Below are 18560 nucleotides of genomic sequence, written 5' to 3'. Positions count from 1 at the left end.
GCGACATTTCAGTAAAGACGGTGACCGACAATCAACATTCTGTATTGAGCATCGATTTCTCACGTATTATTCGCGAGAATCCTGTCAAACTCAAGGCTATCTTATCTCGAGAAAACAAAATTCTCAATACTTGTTACTATAGAAGTCACTTTCTCGTACATCCTCGCCGAACTCGATCGAGAGACAGTGTGAATTCTCACACCCAGCGACTCTTGCTGAAGCGGATGCCGGTTTCTCGCTAGGTTTACCGTGCGTTGAAATTGCCATCGCACAAATGATACGTGGGCTGTTTCGAAATTATTTTTATCATCTTCATCGAAATCGGTACATTAAAATGGAAGTTGCGTCGACCTGAGTTTCCAGCATTACCCAGTGTAATAGGAATTTTGCAAATTGGTTTGTAACTGAAACATTTTAGGTATCTTCTGACATCAAGACGCGCTAAGACATGTTTACGATCAGGTTGGCAACTCATCACACGTTTATGCCAGGTGTTAAGTCCTCCCCATGCTCGGTAAGACTCCATCATTGAATTCGGGAGATGAATAAATTATCTTTATCTGTGCCCGGGCGAGCGGGAAAGCTGGGGTTGCGATGTGTCGTGCAAATGAATTGCGCCACGCGATCAATATCTCTTATGTGCAAGCCGCCATAAAGTTGTGGTTGTATTATGGTGTCCAATCCATGCCAAAATTACTACTTTGATTTTACAACACAACATGCCATTCCGAATTCTATTTTACAATTCAACATGCTATTTCACAACACAACATGCCATTCCGAATTCTATTTTACAATTCAACATGCTATTTCACAACACAACATGCCATTCCGAATTCTATTTTACAATTCAACATGCTGTTCTGAATTTCATTTCACAACACAACATGCCATTCCGAATTCTATTTTACAATTCAACATGCTATTTCACAACACAACATGCCATTCCGAATTCTATTTTACAATTCAACATGCTCTTCTGAATTTCATTTGACAACACAACATGCTCTTCCGAATTTCATTTGACAACACAACATGCCATTCCAAATCCTATTTCACAACTCAACATGCTCTTCCGAATTTCATTTGACAACACATCATGCCATTCCAAATCCTATTTCACAACTCAACATGCTCTTCCGAATTTCATTTGACAACACATCATGCCATTCCAAATCCTATTTCACAACTCAACATCCCATTCTAAACCTAGCTCTGCGGAGCAGGGCAGTGTTACTGGCTATCGAACAAGATTCAAAATGGCGGACGCGAAATGGTCCCCTCGCACAGAGAGAGAAATGCGAACTTTGCACAAGTCTAAAAACGCAGCTTAGCACATTGTGTATCTAAACAAGATGAGCGTGCTCGAAAACTAGGATCGATCACGATTTTAAATTAAAAATTGGCTGTTTCTGGAAAAGAAACTGCGCACTGCAATCAGCAGTTTTGTCTATGGTGCACCGTGTGTGGGAGGCTTATCGTGAAAGAAATTTAGGGGAAAACCATTTGATTTCTGGGGGGGGGTTATGGAGGAAGTGGGTATGGGAGCAAAGTTTTTTTTCCTGTCAGAGTGACAGCAATTTCTTTTTTCTACGGTCAGACCTGCATCAATTTCTTTTTTTTTTCAAATGGAGTAGCAGTGCAATTTTTTTTTTATTGGTCATCAAGTTTGTAATGCGTTGTATATAAGGGAGCTGTCATTATTTACGGCCTGAAACTCCGAAATTTCGAGTGACCCCCCCCCCTCGCCAACCATGATGAATTTGAGTAACCTCCCTCTCTAACTCTGAAATTTTGACTGATCCCCCACTTAGAAAAGTTAAATACCAATACATGAAATTGTAAAATTTACAAAATACAGCAACAGTAAAGTCTTTTTTTTAAGACCTTTCAAATCCTGATGTACCCTGCTAGACTATCATCAGTTATCTCATGATGGTTCAAAAAAGGTGAACACATCAAAATGAAATTCAAAGTCACTATAAAATAAAGATATAAAAGATCACGCAGTATCTAATCATATAGTATATTGTTTAATTTGGATGGATATTATGACAGGGTTTTCACTAGGATATCTGACCGGGCAGAATTTGAAAGTACACGGGGAAAACATGAGAGAGGCTTAGGGGGAAAGTGTCACAGGGGCTTTCCCTATCTTGCAGGGAAATTTTTAAGATATTGATGTGTGCAATGGTGCAGTCTGGTGCAATCTGAGAGGTTTTTTTTTTTTAATTTTTTTACTAAGTGAAACTGTTAGAATACCCCAAGGGGGAGAGCACGAGAGGGGGTTCCCCTCTCGTATTGGAAATTTTGAGAAATTGATGTGTTTAATAGTGCAATCTGAGAGGAGTTTCAGTTTGTTTTGCACTCGTTTATTTTGCACTCAGTAAAACTGTTTGAAAATGACATTGAACACTGCAATATTTTTTTACATTTTATGCATGATCAGTTTTTGAGTCACAATATTCAACAACCAAACAATGACAATACAATTTGTGAAAAACAGTTCTGTTTGCCAGAGACTGAAGACAAATGAATATACAGGAACAGAAAATCTGTGACCTTCTTGTGTCATTTCTCCAGCTGCCAGGTTCTAATGAAAACCTGAATATGATATGTTTGCGATCCGGTGTTTGTGGTCAGAAAAACAAGGCTCACACATTGTATTTCATTATATTTGTTGTTCCTCAATTTTTCATTGTCAAGGTACATCTTTCTGACAAATTTATATTGAGAAAATAATATATTGGTTTTAACACTTAGTTTATCGACTCCTGTCTTGTGTTTTAAATTTTCACAATTTACAGAAGTCAAATAGTTCCCTTTAGATAGTGCCTATGCCATTGAGATATTGCAACAGAAATCCTGAAATATGATTTCTTGGGTCAGAAAAGGGAAGGAAAAAATTGAGTGTACTGAGGTGTAAAGTAGACCTATGTAGTGCATGCTTATATCATAAGTGCTGGGGAAAAAAAACATAAGAATTACTTGTGGTAAAACATTTGCGCCGCCTATGGCGGCGCGCCGGCAAAGAATACATGAGAATAAGGTTTCCAAATTTTGCTTATTTCTGGTGCATTGTGACAATTTTTTTTTTCTCTTCTGTCTGTTATGACAATTTTTTTTCTCAGGCCATGACAGGATCAATTTTTTTTTCTTCTCTGTCACCTGGTGACAAATTTCTTTTCCTCAAAATCCTCCATATCCCCCCAGAAATCAAATGGTTCTCCCCTTACTATATGGTATCTGATACGGATATGGTCCCATCGCATACAGAGATGAAAGTGCGCTTTGTGTAAGTTCAAAAGCACAGCTTAGCTCATCGTGCATCTAGACAAGTTGAGCGTGCTCAAAATAGGAGATCGATCACGATTTTGGGTGAAAAAAACCGATTGTTTTCGGTGGAGAAACTGCGCGTTGCAACCAGTGGTTGGTTTTGCCTATGGCGGTCAGCAGGGCTGTGGTGGGAAACTGATTGTTTGTCATATGGTTGGTGAATATTTCCCATTTTATGTACCGATGCAAGCTGCCTAAATTGTTGAATTCTTGTTAATTAATCATAGTGTAAAGACCCACAATACAGTTGTTAACAATCGATATCACAGATATGATTTTTATATTATCTTATATCTCGAATTACTTTACGATGCCAAACTTCAGTGAAAGAAAAAATGTGATAAACAGAACAAAAAGTTATAAAATAAAAAAGTTACTTCATTTACTGGCCACGATTATACCCTTCAGATCTCCCCTCCCCCCCCCTCTTGGCCAAAGAATCATAGTATATCTGATGCAGACTAAAATAAAAATGTGTTTCAGAAAGTAACTTTTGACGGAATTTTTTTTTCTTTTACCTAAGTGCGTCATCTGTTTTTCTCAAGTTTCTTTGGCTGATTATTTTTATTGAAATTTGTGGGGAATTTTTTTTTTCGAAAATTTTCCACTCCCCAATTAACAGGGGTTTCATTAAGAGCCGGCAGCCGGCGAAATTGACCGGTTACTCTCACGATTTCGCAGGCTACTTTTTTGGAAATTTGAACTCTTTCATCGCTGAAATATTTTTTACCTTCTGAAATGATACAGACAAGTTTCACGAGCTGTATAATCAAACTTTTCAACGGCTTTTATGTGAAACAAAATTTAGAAGACGAGCGACTACTACGATCGCCTTGTACTTCGATGCAGCACGGTCTTGCGTATACTGCCTCAATAAAAATCCGAATTGCAATTTACGATTCTATTGGCTACCTGAATTGCTGATTCCTATTTGGTGACCTTTATATACGGTAATGAAAACGTTCATACTACACCTGTCGGCCGTCGTTAGCTCAACTCAAAATGGTCGATGAACAAATGAAGACGGAAGTGGTCGCAAGGTCAAGCTTCGCTGTACGATCCTCGGTTTTGAAGTGGACCAAGAAACAAGAGAAGGATAATTACGTTGATTTAAACTGTTTTCGAAGGCAATGACCTGATTTTTTTTCTCACGAAAAACTTTCCGATTACAGTCGGAATTTTAGTAAGCCGATGTACGTTGCACTGCGGTAGGCGTAATTGTGAAGGAATATAACCAGCTGGATGTATGATATGTACTGCTCTTCGGTCTATCGACGCCAACACTTAAGAACGTCGCCCATAGTGGTTAAAATACGATCAGACCTCTAAATTCACTTCAAAAGCGATCGTCAGGTTAAATCCAAATGTGCGCTTCTGAACGTACAAATTTCCGTATCCTATATCAAGGTTCTTTAATACTTTGCATACCCATATAGTCAAATAACTTTGAGGATCTTTGATTCTATTTGCGAAATATGGTAATGATTGTCATTTTTTATCATTATTCGCTATATAAATTATCCTTTTTACCTCTCCAGTGGTATCAAAGTTCTTCATCTACAGATTTCCATACCAAACATCAGAGTTCTTAATTTTAAGCATAACATTATGAGTGTTTCATCCAGGATGGCATCAATAAGGGGGATTTTCCCCTTTACCAGAAAATTTCGGGGGGCATTTCACCAGTTCATGTGTTCTACTTGTACCTCTAAGGTGTGACTGGCACCATTTCATGGAAGGGGGGAGTGGTCCCCTTGACAAATTAATTGGGGTGCCAACATTTCAACAGAGGGGGAATCCCCTATCCCCCTGTCTAGATGTAACACTGTATAATATTATCTACATATCAAATTTATATCATTAATAATAGTGAATTATTATAGTTTACCTCCTAAAAGCATAGAGGCTCTAAAGACTTGTTTTCTTTGTTCAAATTATCGTCAACATTACCACATTTTATCATTTTTAATTACGAATTATCATATTTAGGCCTAATCTCCGAGACAAATGGCTTTTATAATATGAACACAAATTGCCCTGCTCCTGAAAATACTAGAAATTCAAGTGACTGTAAGCTGTAAAAAGTAAATTTTAGCTCATTTTTCAGGGTTTCCGGCCTTCGGCTGGGAGGGGGAACACCCCCTCCTGGACCCTCCCCCGACGACGACCACTTTGTGGTCATGGCAGCTGCAAGCCGCCTACTTTTCCATTCTAGCCCCCTTCTTCAAAACTTAATGAAACCCCTGACTGACAATGGTCCACCCCTTGCTGGCTAAAGGCCTCCCACCACAGCCTTGCTGACCGCCATAGGCAAAACCAACCACTGGTTGCAACGCGCAGTTTCTCCACCGAAAACAATCTGTCTTTTTCACCCAAAATCGTGATCGATCTCCTATTTTGAGCACGCTCAACTTGTCTAGATGCACGATGAGCTAAGCTGTGCTTTTGAACTTACACAAAGCCCACTTTCATCTCTCTATGCGATGGGACCATATCCGTATCAGACGCCATATAGTAAATCTCGGTCTTTCACGATAAGCCTCCCACGCACGGTGCACCATAGACAAAACTGCTGATTGCAGCGCGCAGTTTCTTTTCCAAAAACAGCCAATTTTTAATTTAAAATCGTGATCGATCCTAGTTTTCGAGCACGCTCATCTTGTTTAGATACACAATGTGCTAAGCTGCGTTTTTAGACTTGTGCAAAGTTCGCATTTCTCTCTCTGTGCGAGGGGACCATTTCGCGTCCGCCATTTTGAATCTTGTTCGATAGCCAGTAACACTGCCCTGCTCCGCAGAGCTAGGTTTAGAATGGGATGTTGAGTTGTGAAATAGGATTTGGAATGGCATGATGTGTTGTCAAATGAAATTCGGAAGAGCATGTTGAGTTGTGAAATAGGATTTTGAATGGCATGATGTGTTGTCAAATGAAATTCGGAAGAGCATGTTGAGTTGTGAAATAGGATTTGGAATGGCATGTTGTGTTGTCAAATGAAATTCGGAAGAGCATGTTGTGTTGTCAAATGAAATTCAGAAGAGCATGTTGAATTGTAAAATAGAATTCGGAATGGCATGTTGTGTTGTGAAATAGCATGTTGAATTGTAAAATAGAATTCGGAATGGCATGTTGTGTTGTGAAATGAAATTCAGAACAGCATGTTGAATTGTAAAATAGAATTCGGAATGGCATGTTGTGTTGTGAAAAAGCATGTTGAATTGTAAAATAGAATTCGGAATGGCATGTTGTGTTGTGAAATAGCATGTTGAATTGTAAAATAGAATTCGGAATGGCATGTTGTGTTGTGAAATAGCATGTTGAATTGGAAAATAGAATTCGGAATGGCATGTTGTGTTGTAAAATCAAAGTAGTAATTTTGGCATGGATTGGACACCATAAAGTTGTGGTTGTATGTCGTTCCGGGCCGTAAAATTCACGGATGCGTTTTTAATGGCTTGCACAGTTGAGGTAAAAAAGCTCACATACAAGACGATATCACGTACATTTGATAGTGTCTGTCGCTCGTAGGGGAAATACTCTGCAAGCGTGGAGTTAATAGTATCTTGTTCATTATTTTCTGAACAAACGTGCTTGACACCTGGTGTGTCATTTGGTAACACTTCGTACCTAAAACGTTGCCGATCATTATCGCGCCGCTCTATTGACGACGCAATGCTCTTCTGACCCAGGGGCACGGATTTTTGTTTTGCGCTTTCAGTATCACCGATCAACACGTCTACGGCGCGGGCTTTATGCAACTTTCATTGCATCTCGACTTTTCCAGGTTAATCTTTGGACGTTACATCAGCCACGTATCCCTGAGCAAGTCTTAGCGAGGATTTGGTCCTAGCCTCCTAAAACGACCTTTATCGTCTCTGACGGTTAACGTAAAAACACTAAGCTTTAGAGTGAATGCATACAATATGCATATACAATATACATTACCTCGAATCAACCTTGATGCAATAACAATTAAATATTGATGAGTTTGAAAACTACCAAATATGGAAGAGGATATATATATATATATATATATATATATATATATATATATATATATATATATATATATATATATATACGCTCTGCTTTTTGCATCGAGCGTTGTAATATCCCACGAGGACATTTTATCATTTGACAGATACGCATCCTTATCTATCTATCTATCTATCTATCTATCTATCTATCTATCTATCTATCTATCTATCTATCTCTCTCTCTCTCTCTCTCTCTCTCTCTACTATATATATATATATATATATATATATATATATATATATATATATGTATATAATATTTGTGAGTGCATTTAGGTGGACATAAACGTTCGCACACTGAAGTTTTTGTGTGTGTCTCTGGTTATATGCGCTCTATCCCTCACTCTAACGAATCCCGACGTCATCGGTGATTAATGCGGATATTCCACCTTTAACTGTTCCATTATCTCGTATAACTATTTTGATGGACAAAGTCTTCTGTGCATTTGCCATTTTTTGCGCGATCTTCATTTTTGAAAAGTGGAAGCTTGAACGTTGTCGATGTCCTGCTTAGTTTTGATAAAGAGGTTTCTTTCACGATAAAGCATGGGAATAAATTTCCGCACTCTACGAAATTAAAGTGCAAGCTTTATCGGGTTTTTTTTCTCGAATACACGAGGTTAAAACAACATTCCACTGCACAACCGACTACTCAATGTTCTGAATCGTCTTAAAGTATCCACAGGACTATTTCTCGGGCGCGTCCATTTACCCGTTAGCCGAAGACAAAAGGCATGAAACTGTTTCACACTCGATCACCCAAAGTGTGTATAAATCGTCTCAGCTACCTGTTTTTTTTCTTTCTGACGTCTTTCTTCAGCCGAAAAATTATGTGGGTATTCAATAAAACCTGTGTGCATTAAGCGCGGACAGAGCGCCGCTTGAAATTACAGTTCTTTCATGTTCCGAGAAAACCTTTGCGAAGCCATTGAGCCGTACCGATTAATGCATGTTGATTTCACCCGTGTCAGCGCAGGCCGCCTCTCTGCGGACTTGCCACAGAGCACCGAATGGTACACCGTACCTCGACATTTCGACACCCCGTGATCTCTGTTCGCACGGAGTGACATTTGCAATGAGCGCGCAATTCGTCAGCTGGATAGAAATCAAATTGAGCCGTGTCCCCGTGCTCGTAGAAATCAAATTAAAACTAAAAGATATACAATATCTCACTCCGCTGTAGCCGCGTCTCGAGATGAAGCTGATTCGGAAAAAAAAGTGTTAAGCGATTTGTTCAGCATAAAAGTCTTGATTTTGGAGTTATTACCGGAGGCGAATGGAATTCGTACTGTCAAGGGACGAGAGACGGTGATTTTGAAGATATCATTCAAACCCTGTCATGTGGCATATTGCCGTAGCTATACACGAGTGATGATCATTCACTGACTCCGTTGTTGAACACGTCCTGAGCGTGACGTTTAGCGTTCCATGAATCAACCACATATACCTAGACAGACGCTGCGTACTATGTATAAAAGCTCAACATGGAGCTAGCAAGGCACCTCGTTCCAGTCTGGATGACTCAACCGCATATCGGTGAAAGTGTCCTACGGTCTGCCTTCGTGTACCTAAGTCTGCCTTCTAGTCCGTCTGTCAGTCTGGCCATCTTGTCGGGTTTTTTGCGACACCCCTTTTGCCAATGATCTCTCCTGCCTTGACACCGTAAAACATGATGAAATCTACAGATAGGGCCTACCTCCACCGATGCCTCTCTCCGAAAACGGAACGAAAGCGGACACGTCACCACAATCATGTGTATTCTCTCGTCCCTGCGTTACTAGTGCGCCTGAGTGGCGTTCGCCTTCGCTCGTACACCGTTCACCTCAGTTGGTATTTCACTGCAAATACCTTTAATTTTTCCTTAATTGATATGATTCGTCATTTTTTTATATTTGACAGATAGTGACATTCATGTCATCATACGACATCCCGGGCATATTATATTAGGCATACCCTACGGCGTAACGTAAACTGTACAATGCGTACCAAGTTGCTTTTCAAGCACATAATAAAAAGCAGTCAAGAACTCACAACTTCTTGTCATTAATGTTTGTTGTAATTTTAAAAAATAATTTCATGCTCTACCCTTAAACTCTAGCTTGCCTTTGACTTGTCAACGCTGCCTGTACACAATTATGACGTGTGTAATGACCTGATCAGGCGTTGTTTTGATAGCCGACATCTCAGTCCAGACTGGAGTTGCATTCGTCCACAGTACATAGTATTTATTACCCAGAAAAGTAAAATACAGTATCAGAATACAGTATCAAAGGTAGCAACAAAGAAGTTAGAATAAGTCTAGCTCTGGGTAAAGGGGAAACAGGATATAGCTGGTAGCTAGTCGAGCCTGAACCCCGACATGTGAAATTTGTGGTGAAAATCGTATTGCGTACACAATGCGTTGTGTTGAAAGGCTGTTCTTTTGTACTGCAATAAACTTTTGAAAGACCAATAACAAAAGGTATTTGTTTTTTAAAACAAAAAATTACCGGAAATGTTATCAACAGTGACACTTCAGCTATTGTCCCTTTCACAATATATCTGTTGACTTTCCAGTCTACCTGGTACCAGTGACTTTCATTTCTCCGTGTCGTAGCCCAATGCTTCCAAGCTGGTCGTGTGTTAAGTTTGCCATCGCCTTCATAATTTCATAAGGGACCTTGACACCGAAAGTTATTCACGACCTCCCGTGAATACAGTATTGTCTTGCCTACATCGTTCAACCTCACGATCACTCCATTGGACAGTTAGCAAAATTCCAAATATGACAAGAAAAGAACGTCAGCGCGTGTCTTTACCCCAGTTAAAACTTGGAGTTGTTCACGTGTTTGCGGGAGGGACATTTGTCCAAAATGTGAATAAGGTAACAAGGCAAAATTTGGCAAGTCAAGGTTTTGCCTCACATATTCAAATATGTGTTTTTCCCCCAACGATTGAAATCGACAAATACGATGTGTCCATGGACTTGGCTGAGATGAACTAACATTCAGGATTACATGTATATTTTGAGCCTTATTTTATGAAATTGGAAAATGTCAGTATGTATGTCAGTATGTATATCTGTTGCCTGAAGTCTGTCTCTCTGTCTGTCTGCGTGTACATGCATGTATGTACTATGCACGAATGTATATATTATGTATGTATGTATGTATGTATGTATGTATGTATGTATGTAGTATGTATGTATGTATGTATGTATGTATGTATGTATGTATGTATGTATGTGTGTTTGTGTTTGTCTTTATATGTATAATATACGAGTCACGCAAATATGTTCAAAGCTAAATTAAATATACAAGCACAGAGGTCGACTCTCCTTATTGCAAATACTGGGCCAGCCCATGGTCAAGGTTACAAATGAGTGGACGAAATCTTACCGAAAGGTGAAGCTCTTCTGGTATTCTCTGAAGGAGAAAGCGCGAGCCCATAAGTGACAACTTCTCAAACAGGGAAACACATGTGTTAGTAGATAAATCCTGAGGTGCAATAGTTCAGCCAATGCGAATTGAAGCCACTGTGAATAACAGTGCATATTGAATTTCTACGAAGCAACTAGACGACAACTACCAGTAGATTTGTTTAATGCGCCATTAATAAAACTGTGTCAGGCAAAACTGTCATTCTTCAAATAAAGTCGGGGGAAAACAGCAGGGAAGCGAAATGGTGCGTTTAAAAAACATAAGCAAATTTGCTTTATATTACCATCAATAAAACCGTTGTCAGACAAAATTGTAATAAGTCAAATATCAGCGAAAGCAAAGTCGAAATGGCGCGTTCACAAACTACGTTTGAGAACAGATTTGAGCGCCAAACTATGATGAAATGTGTCACTTCAACTGTAGGCAAGGAAGTTCGATGGCGCACCACTTTATTTACCAAAACATGTAACTATGTAGTACCCAAAATAAATGACTTTTAAACTTATTCCGTGGGTGTCAGGCACATTGATTTGACATTTTCACGTCGCAATATGTGAAACCGGATGCTGGTCGTACCTATAAATCTGCTAACACGTCAAGCGAGTTTGGTCTGCTCAGTTTGCAATTTAAGATTTGCGCGGGAATGAGGGCGGCCTTGCACTGAAGGCTACACACAGGAGTTACTGGGCTCGTAACAAAATATGCCAAAGAAGTAAAAAGTTATTGCAATAGGGTCATCCACGTTGGAAGATTTCCATGTCCCCTGCTTTTGTTTTGTGTGCGTGGGTTTGTATTCTTATTGTCGTGTCTGGAAGCTAGAGTTTTACCCAGATGTTTCTCAGACGGGCGTGAAAATTTGTCAGCATGCCATACACATATTTCAACACGCCACCTTGGTAAAAAATCTGGCATTGCGACTTCCTGGGAAGGATTGTTGAAATGCTTATAGTGTGGCGAAGAGCCTCGCCAGTGAATCCAAAGGGATGGATTGAAGCCCACAAACGTTCGTCAAGCCGTACAACTCAATCGAGCGGGAACGTTAATGGAGCAGAATAGACCGCCTTCGTTCTTAAAGAATATCCGGCCATGCTTTTATAGTGGTTACAGAGTGAGTCATACCTCTGGGACTTGAAATTACGCTGACTCGCCAGACTCCAGAAAGGCCCTCGATTTTGGTGCACGGCTGCTGTTCAGAAGAAAAGTGCTCACCATGAACAGTCACATGGCCGTGCGTTGTTGTATTAAGTATATATACTGGAACCATGCTACTCCTTGTGCTTAATGTACGCTCTCAGCTCCGGAAGAACCGAAACCAACTTCACTCTCGCTGGTCGTGTTCGAGAACAAGAGAAATCCATACGGGGTCTCGTTGTTCAGAGTGTTTAGCTCAATCTTGTTTCCTTACCAGCCACTCAGTCTCCTCAGAAAAACCATTCGCGCTATAGACAGACTCCATCGAGGTTCAGTTGAGCCCCTAGGGTGGGATTTGAGCACATCGTCAGAGTGAGAGCAGTCGGTGATATGATCAGGCTTAGCGGTGAGATCTTGTTGACGTAAACTCGGTGAATAGCCAGCGAGTTCGAATGCTAAGTACTACGTGTTGTTCGTCTTGAACATCTGAGCCTATACAAAGCAGGAAGGGTTAAACCACCTGGGCTCACTCTCAATCTCTTATCAAAAGAAACTGTCGCTCGATCGAAGTCAGTGATATCACCAGACATGATCCGGCTCGTGCCTTCTCTCATGGAGATATGATCTACTTAGAAGGGCTTGTGATATGTATAAAGAGATGTGTCTTTGATCGCAGATTTTGTAATCACAGCAGGTTGAAGTCTAGGCAAGGTGGGACTAGCCACGCGGCACTGAGTGATATCTATTTATGTCTAAATGTCGCCTAACAATGGATTTAAAATGACCCTCTGAAAAACGTAGAATTCCACGCTACAGAAGCCTCATTATAATTTATATATATAGTGCAGATAAAATTTCAAATATTTCCTTGGTGTCTGATTCCACAAGCAGAATAAAAGTGCACTGGGATACTCAGTTAAACGCGGAACAAGTCATGCTTCACGCGTTATTCTGGCACAATCAGTTCTTCACCCATTGGCTTTCTGACTGTGTCGAGATTATGTACGGAAAATGGTCCAGTGGTACTCCTGCACGTTTGGGTAGACTACGAATGCCATTGTTGTCGAGAACGAAGGGGTGTTACCATAATATTTTGAGACCAATTCGCCACCAGAACCTTAACTGGGATATAAAACTGCCATTATTATTGTAGAGAATTTTTTTCCCGTGGAAAGGCTTTCTCCAAATCCGATTGCAACACGGTTTTTTAATGAAGTTTTTTACCACATGCAGAATATCAGTCCCAGATTTTTCAAATGAAAGTGCTGCTGTCAGTTCAAACCACTTCCACGTCATTTTTTACGCTCACATTAGGAAATTGGGACGATCTATCTAAGATATTATCATCTTACCAAAGTGCCCTTCGTGACTGTTTAGTCGTTTGCCTCGGGAGTCAGTGTTTTATTACCTATCATTTTTCAATGTTATGCCATTTGTGTGACTTATGACTTACAATCGGGGTCGATGGATGAATATTCTGGTCATACTCAGTTTTGTGTTTCCGCGGTTATGTTATGACTTCAGCTTTGTTGAAGTACAAATATACACGTTGCATACCTTTGGGCACAATTTCCAAAGTGGGAGAAATCGTTCAGAGTACATATGCAGGTCACGGCTATCCTCTAGTAAGGTGAACTTCGCCATTCCGGGGGCAAAGTTGCCCCGTAATCTACGTAATATTTTGCTGTGCTTTCCAACCATCCAAATACTTTTCTACATATACATCTACTAAATTTGGGCACGAATAGCCGTTGCTTGTAAAACGTGTTCTACTGTCCTGTAGGGAAATGGCTCTTCACACTATTAATATTGGAGGCTTTAAGGCAATACGCGCATCGACAGTTAAAGACTTAAAATTTCACTCAAACTTTCCTCAATGAAACATTCAACCATACTGTCTATCAATGAAATCAAGAAATAAAATCGGGGGTCACCGTTCAAAGTTTGGTAACAGAGAAACAAATGACCTTACATTTACTGGTATTAGAAATTCAAAATGGCCGCCATGCATCCTTGTGTTAACTCTGTGGATAAAAAGTTCGATTTTCGAAAATACTAACACGGTGAACATTTTCCTTACACCACGAGTTTTAAAATGAGCTCTCACAAGTGGTAAATCAGAAAAGAATTGTAAAAATTTGAGAGTCCGAATATCTGTCTCCGACGCGCATTCCATCTTTAAAAGTCTTCATTGTTTCAAGTAAACACTGATTGTACACTATTACGAATATTGAACAGCGTCTATCAGCACATTTTGTACTGTTTGAGATACCCATAATTCATCTGGGGTTTTCCGATTTTAAAGTTATTGTAGGGCTCTTTTAAGTGGTTAGCTGATGTACAACGATTTGTTGAAAGATGCTATTGATAACTCGGCAAAAAACGATAAGTCATGTCCGTTTACGTCTTTGATATTTATTTGCCTTTGTGGAGTGTGTTCATTTCCTATATTGATTGATCGATTTATATATGTCGTGTCCCACATGGATGTGCTCACTGAATTCGACACACCTGATATCATTTTACTGTTTCATGACCTTGCCGTGCTAATACCTTTCCTTAATGGGTTGTGATGTTTCTGATGTTGTGTGCAGCTTTTCCATCCAGTGTTTATATCGATTGATGATATATATCGGGTTCCACATAGATGTGCTCACCCTTTCCGAAATAACCAATGTCATTTGTTTTGCTGTTTTATGACCCTGAAGTGCCAATACCTGTCCTTAATGTATTTTAATGTTTCTGATGTTGTTGTTAGGGGGGTTCCCTTGTCCGGTGTTTGTAATGAGTATGGATTTCTTGAGAGTAAACGAATATATGATGACGAATCTAGAATTGCGACAAGATTGCCGATTTCATCACATACGGTTAATTTGTTGACGTAAACGTATACCAGAAAGAATCCTTTTGCCTGCACAGTGTAACTGTTCCATGAGGGACAGCCTCCCACTTAAGGTAGTATTCGCCTCGAAACCGAAAGACTAACATTTTGCTCAAACTTGCCTCAACATAACTTTCAACCACTCTCTTTCAAAATTGAGAATAAGATCAGGGAATTCGTGCAAATCTTGGTACTAGAGAAATGAATCATCTAAGATTTACCGATATTTGAAATTCAAGGTAAAAAATACATGACATCAATTTGCCTTTTTCTCACCAATCTTGATTTGAATTGTCTGTCGTTGATGGTCGTACTTGAATCTCTGATGGTGTTCACCACTTTACCACAACTCATACAGATGACCTGTCACTTAGTTAAATATACTTGCACTCACCGTTAATGTTACTTAAGCATGACATTCATTGATTGGCGTGTTAGTTGTTCACGGCAATGGCTTGCGTCGTTCTACCGGGCGCCATCTTACTTTAGGCCTCGCGTCTTTATGCAAATTAGGTACGCCATTGATTGTCCCAAACTATAATGTTCTCCCGTATGTCATTAACTATCGTTCCCTACGGTTTTTATATTTATCTCGTATGGTTGATGAAAAGGACTATTTAATATTCTCTGTTGCCCGATCATGCGTCTCCTGTAAACAGGTACATCTGCCATGTTTTACAACGGCTAATAAAACACCAAGTTACATGTCGTAAACAGCTTGTATACGTGTCAAGCTTCATTTGTGTGCCGCCAAGAAACAAATATGGTTTTTAATCGTGTCTGACAACTGCAAACAAAGCCGAGATGATATATCGTACCCGGATGGTACAACGCCGTCCGACTGTTCACCATCGGCTATCGATGTTCCTTGACTCCCTATCCCATCATCTCACTGTCAGTGATTTTTCACCCGAAGGAGATGTTATCGAGTTCAACGCTTTCCTCCAATAATTTGTATCACAACTGGGGGCACTTGAGATGTGTGTTTGATTTCATACGGTGGCTTCAATTCACCCATACATAGTCATTTGTAACCACAGTTACGAGTGTAGTGATACATAGCGGCCGCCGCGTAGTATGCATAGAATAATTCTATGCATACTACGCGGCGGCCGCTATGTACCACTACACTCGTAACTGTGTTTGTAACCTATGAAGGGCCTCCGCCGACTTCTTCGAGGCTTGTAATTGATTGTCTCGCTGCATCCGCCGTCGATTCAGTCAAAGGATTCGTAAGCCGAAGCGGTTCTGTGCTGACGCCCACGACTGTCCACCTCCTTCCACAACGGCCATGCATCTGCCCCTTCGGCCGCCCGCGCCTTCTCCCCCGCACAACCCATCCATTGTCTTGCCTTGTTTAAGATACCATGTTCACCTTGAGCGCTGTGTGTAGATATTGTGGCGTGCAGACGATGCACGCCTTCGAGTTTATCATAGAAAGGTAGTTCAGTTTTTGACGCATGCACATGGCGTGGGCGAAAATATAGAATCTAACGAGTTGTGCGCGTCGAGGTCTAGGAATTGAAATGTTTGTACTGAAGTATCTTCCGATATCTTAATGAATGAATAAAATGATACACTTTCCCTAGTTAACGTGCTGGTGCGTGCCTTGAGCATTCTATGGCGAGGCAAAGCGATGGAACTTTTGAATCTGTTTCCATCAATTTTTGCTGGCTTTTTCGAAACAGTGACGTCATAAACGGACAGGGAAATGGGAAATTGGGGAAAAAAGTGAGTGGTAGAGATACAGGGGGAAATGGCAAGTGGCACTCTAGACTACTTCTGAAGAGATCTGAAATGTGCCTCTGAAAGGCGCGCACTTTTTAGCTAATAAAAGGTCGGTAACGTCAGTATCTCTGTGGGATTTGGCGAAGGTCTAACTAGAGTAATTGGAACGCCACGTCACGCAATCCGAAACTCAACTTCAAACATCCGTTGGCGGTAAACACAATAAAAAGTATTTGAACCTCACGACGGAAAGAATGGAGAAGCTTCTCTTTTATTTAAACGCAAACCTGTTCTTATTAAAACGACTATACAGTTGATGTCAGCTGGCAGTGTGCCAATTTTACACGGATCGTCATGTCTGCTGTATCAGACTAGATGGGAGTTAAGACACTTATCGGAGGGATTCATTCAAAGAAGTTTACCATGTTTGTCGTCCCTTTGACTCAATTAACAGCGACGCAGGACGTGAATTTTGAATCCATGCGTTAACGCCATTTTCATTTATATCCACGTGAACTTGATCTGTCTGCCTTTGAACATCTCATGCCTAAACGTGACCTCATTAATCTCACTTTTAATGTCGAAAGAGCATTTCATCTTCCTTGACCCGGACCCTTAGAAACAAGAAACATGTGATTCAGGCTCGACGCTTACCCACGGTCCCTCTATCCCTCTAGAGGGACTGTGGCTTGAGGAACGATTCAGAAATAAGATACCTAATGAGTATACTATTTTGCTGGCTTCCTGTGGAATATGCGAACCAGTACATCAGGATGATGTTTGGTTTCTGTGACATTGTTGAGGGTGCTGCCACATGCTCCGTTAAGGAATAGTTAATTTTACATAATACTTATAATCTATCGAACTACTCAGTGTGGGGCTTGGTAATTTATTTTCACATCGTCGTTTCTATAAAAAAGTGTCGTACAATATGCGACAATATCGTTACTCCGACGCGGCTGCCAAATGGTAGGAATTACTTTTGACAGACACTACGGGGGATGTGTGTCATAATTCAGCGGGATTTAATAGAAGACTATAGTTCATGAAATCTGCTGCAGTGAACCACGCCAAGCGATGGGTATACCGTACCACGATGTTTTTACGAGTCGTGAAATAAATAAAGTGAAATAGTCAAACTCGAGTGGTACACCCAGTGCAGAGGTGGTCTATTGCTGTGATATTTAAATATCATAGTACATTTTGTATAGTGATATTTAAATTCTGATATGAATTGCTACAAAAGGGAGGATTTTTTTCTCTAACTGAGAGCTCGAGCGCGTTTCAGCTGTTTATCGACAATACAGCACTGTCATTTTTCTCGACCAATCACATCGCTGTATTCGCGCCATCGATATACGTATGGAGACTCTTAGACATATTCGGCATGCTTATTCCAATCGACAGACGGACAGACAGACAGACAGACAGACAGGCATGCAGGCAGGCAGGCAGACACACATGCACAGACACAGACAGACAAGGAACGAGAGCTGGAACCCGGGGTTTGTATCGAAACTCACATACAGGCATCGAGCTGTCAAACTGAATAGGCGAACACACAAAGGAACATATCGCGTTCTTATTGTTTGATACTGAACATAACCAACATTTTGTAAACAGTTAGATATACTGTTTATGAAACCTATGAGACTACGAAGTAATTCACGCGGTCACTAATTGCCTACTTCACTTATTGAACTCGAGGTTTCCAAGATTCATAAAATTCTAGGAAGTGACACCTTATCATTCCGATGATTTGTTGACCTGGCATCATTGGGATAATAGACAATGGCCTTCATTTTCTCTTTCATGGTTTTATTCCCAATAAATAAATCAAAATTTATAGAATAACGCCAAAGATCTTTAATAATTTGCATCAAGTAAAATGGACCGAGTGGGACTGAGCGACACGATAATCTGAGTGGTGCGAGTGTCACGATATAAACGGCGATAACATCTTTAGTCCTCTGATAATTTAATGACGCACTGTAACTGTTATTTCAACAGTTTCTTTGGACCAAACACGG

General features: G+C 40.3%; 1 protein-coding gene across 3 annotated transcripts in view; it reads right to left on the bottom strand.

The window, feature by feature from the left end:
* The window catches only part of LOC139151454 (uncharacterized), a 55608-nt gene that overhangs the window by 14115 nt on the left and 22933 nt on the right, over positions 1-18560 (bottom strand). Inside the window, exon 1 of one of the 3 annotated variants that reach the window (XM_070724279.1) lies at positions 10749-10853. The exons of the other annotated variants lie outside the window; for them this stretch is intronic. Within the exon in view, the coding sequence (XP_070580380.1) occupies positions 10749-10799 (51 nt within the window). The 5' untranslated portion in view covers positions 10800-10853. Of the gene's footprint in view, positions 1-10748; positions 10854-18560 lie in introns of those variants that run through there. 3 annotated transcript variants of the gene reach the window in all.

This window comes from Ptychodera flava, chromosome 15 (assembly GCF_041260155.1).
Source record: "Ptychodera flava strain L36383 chromosome 15, AS_Pfla_20210202, whole genome shotgun sequence".
Classification (NCBI taxonomy): domain Eukaryota; kingdom Metazoa; phylum Hemichordata; class Enteropneusta; family Ptychoderidae; genus Ptychodera; species Ptychodera flava.
This window is presented reverse-complemented; position numbering and strand designations above follow the sequence as displayed.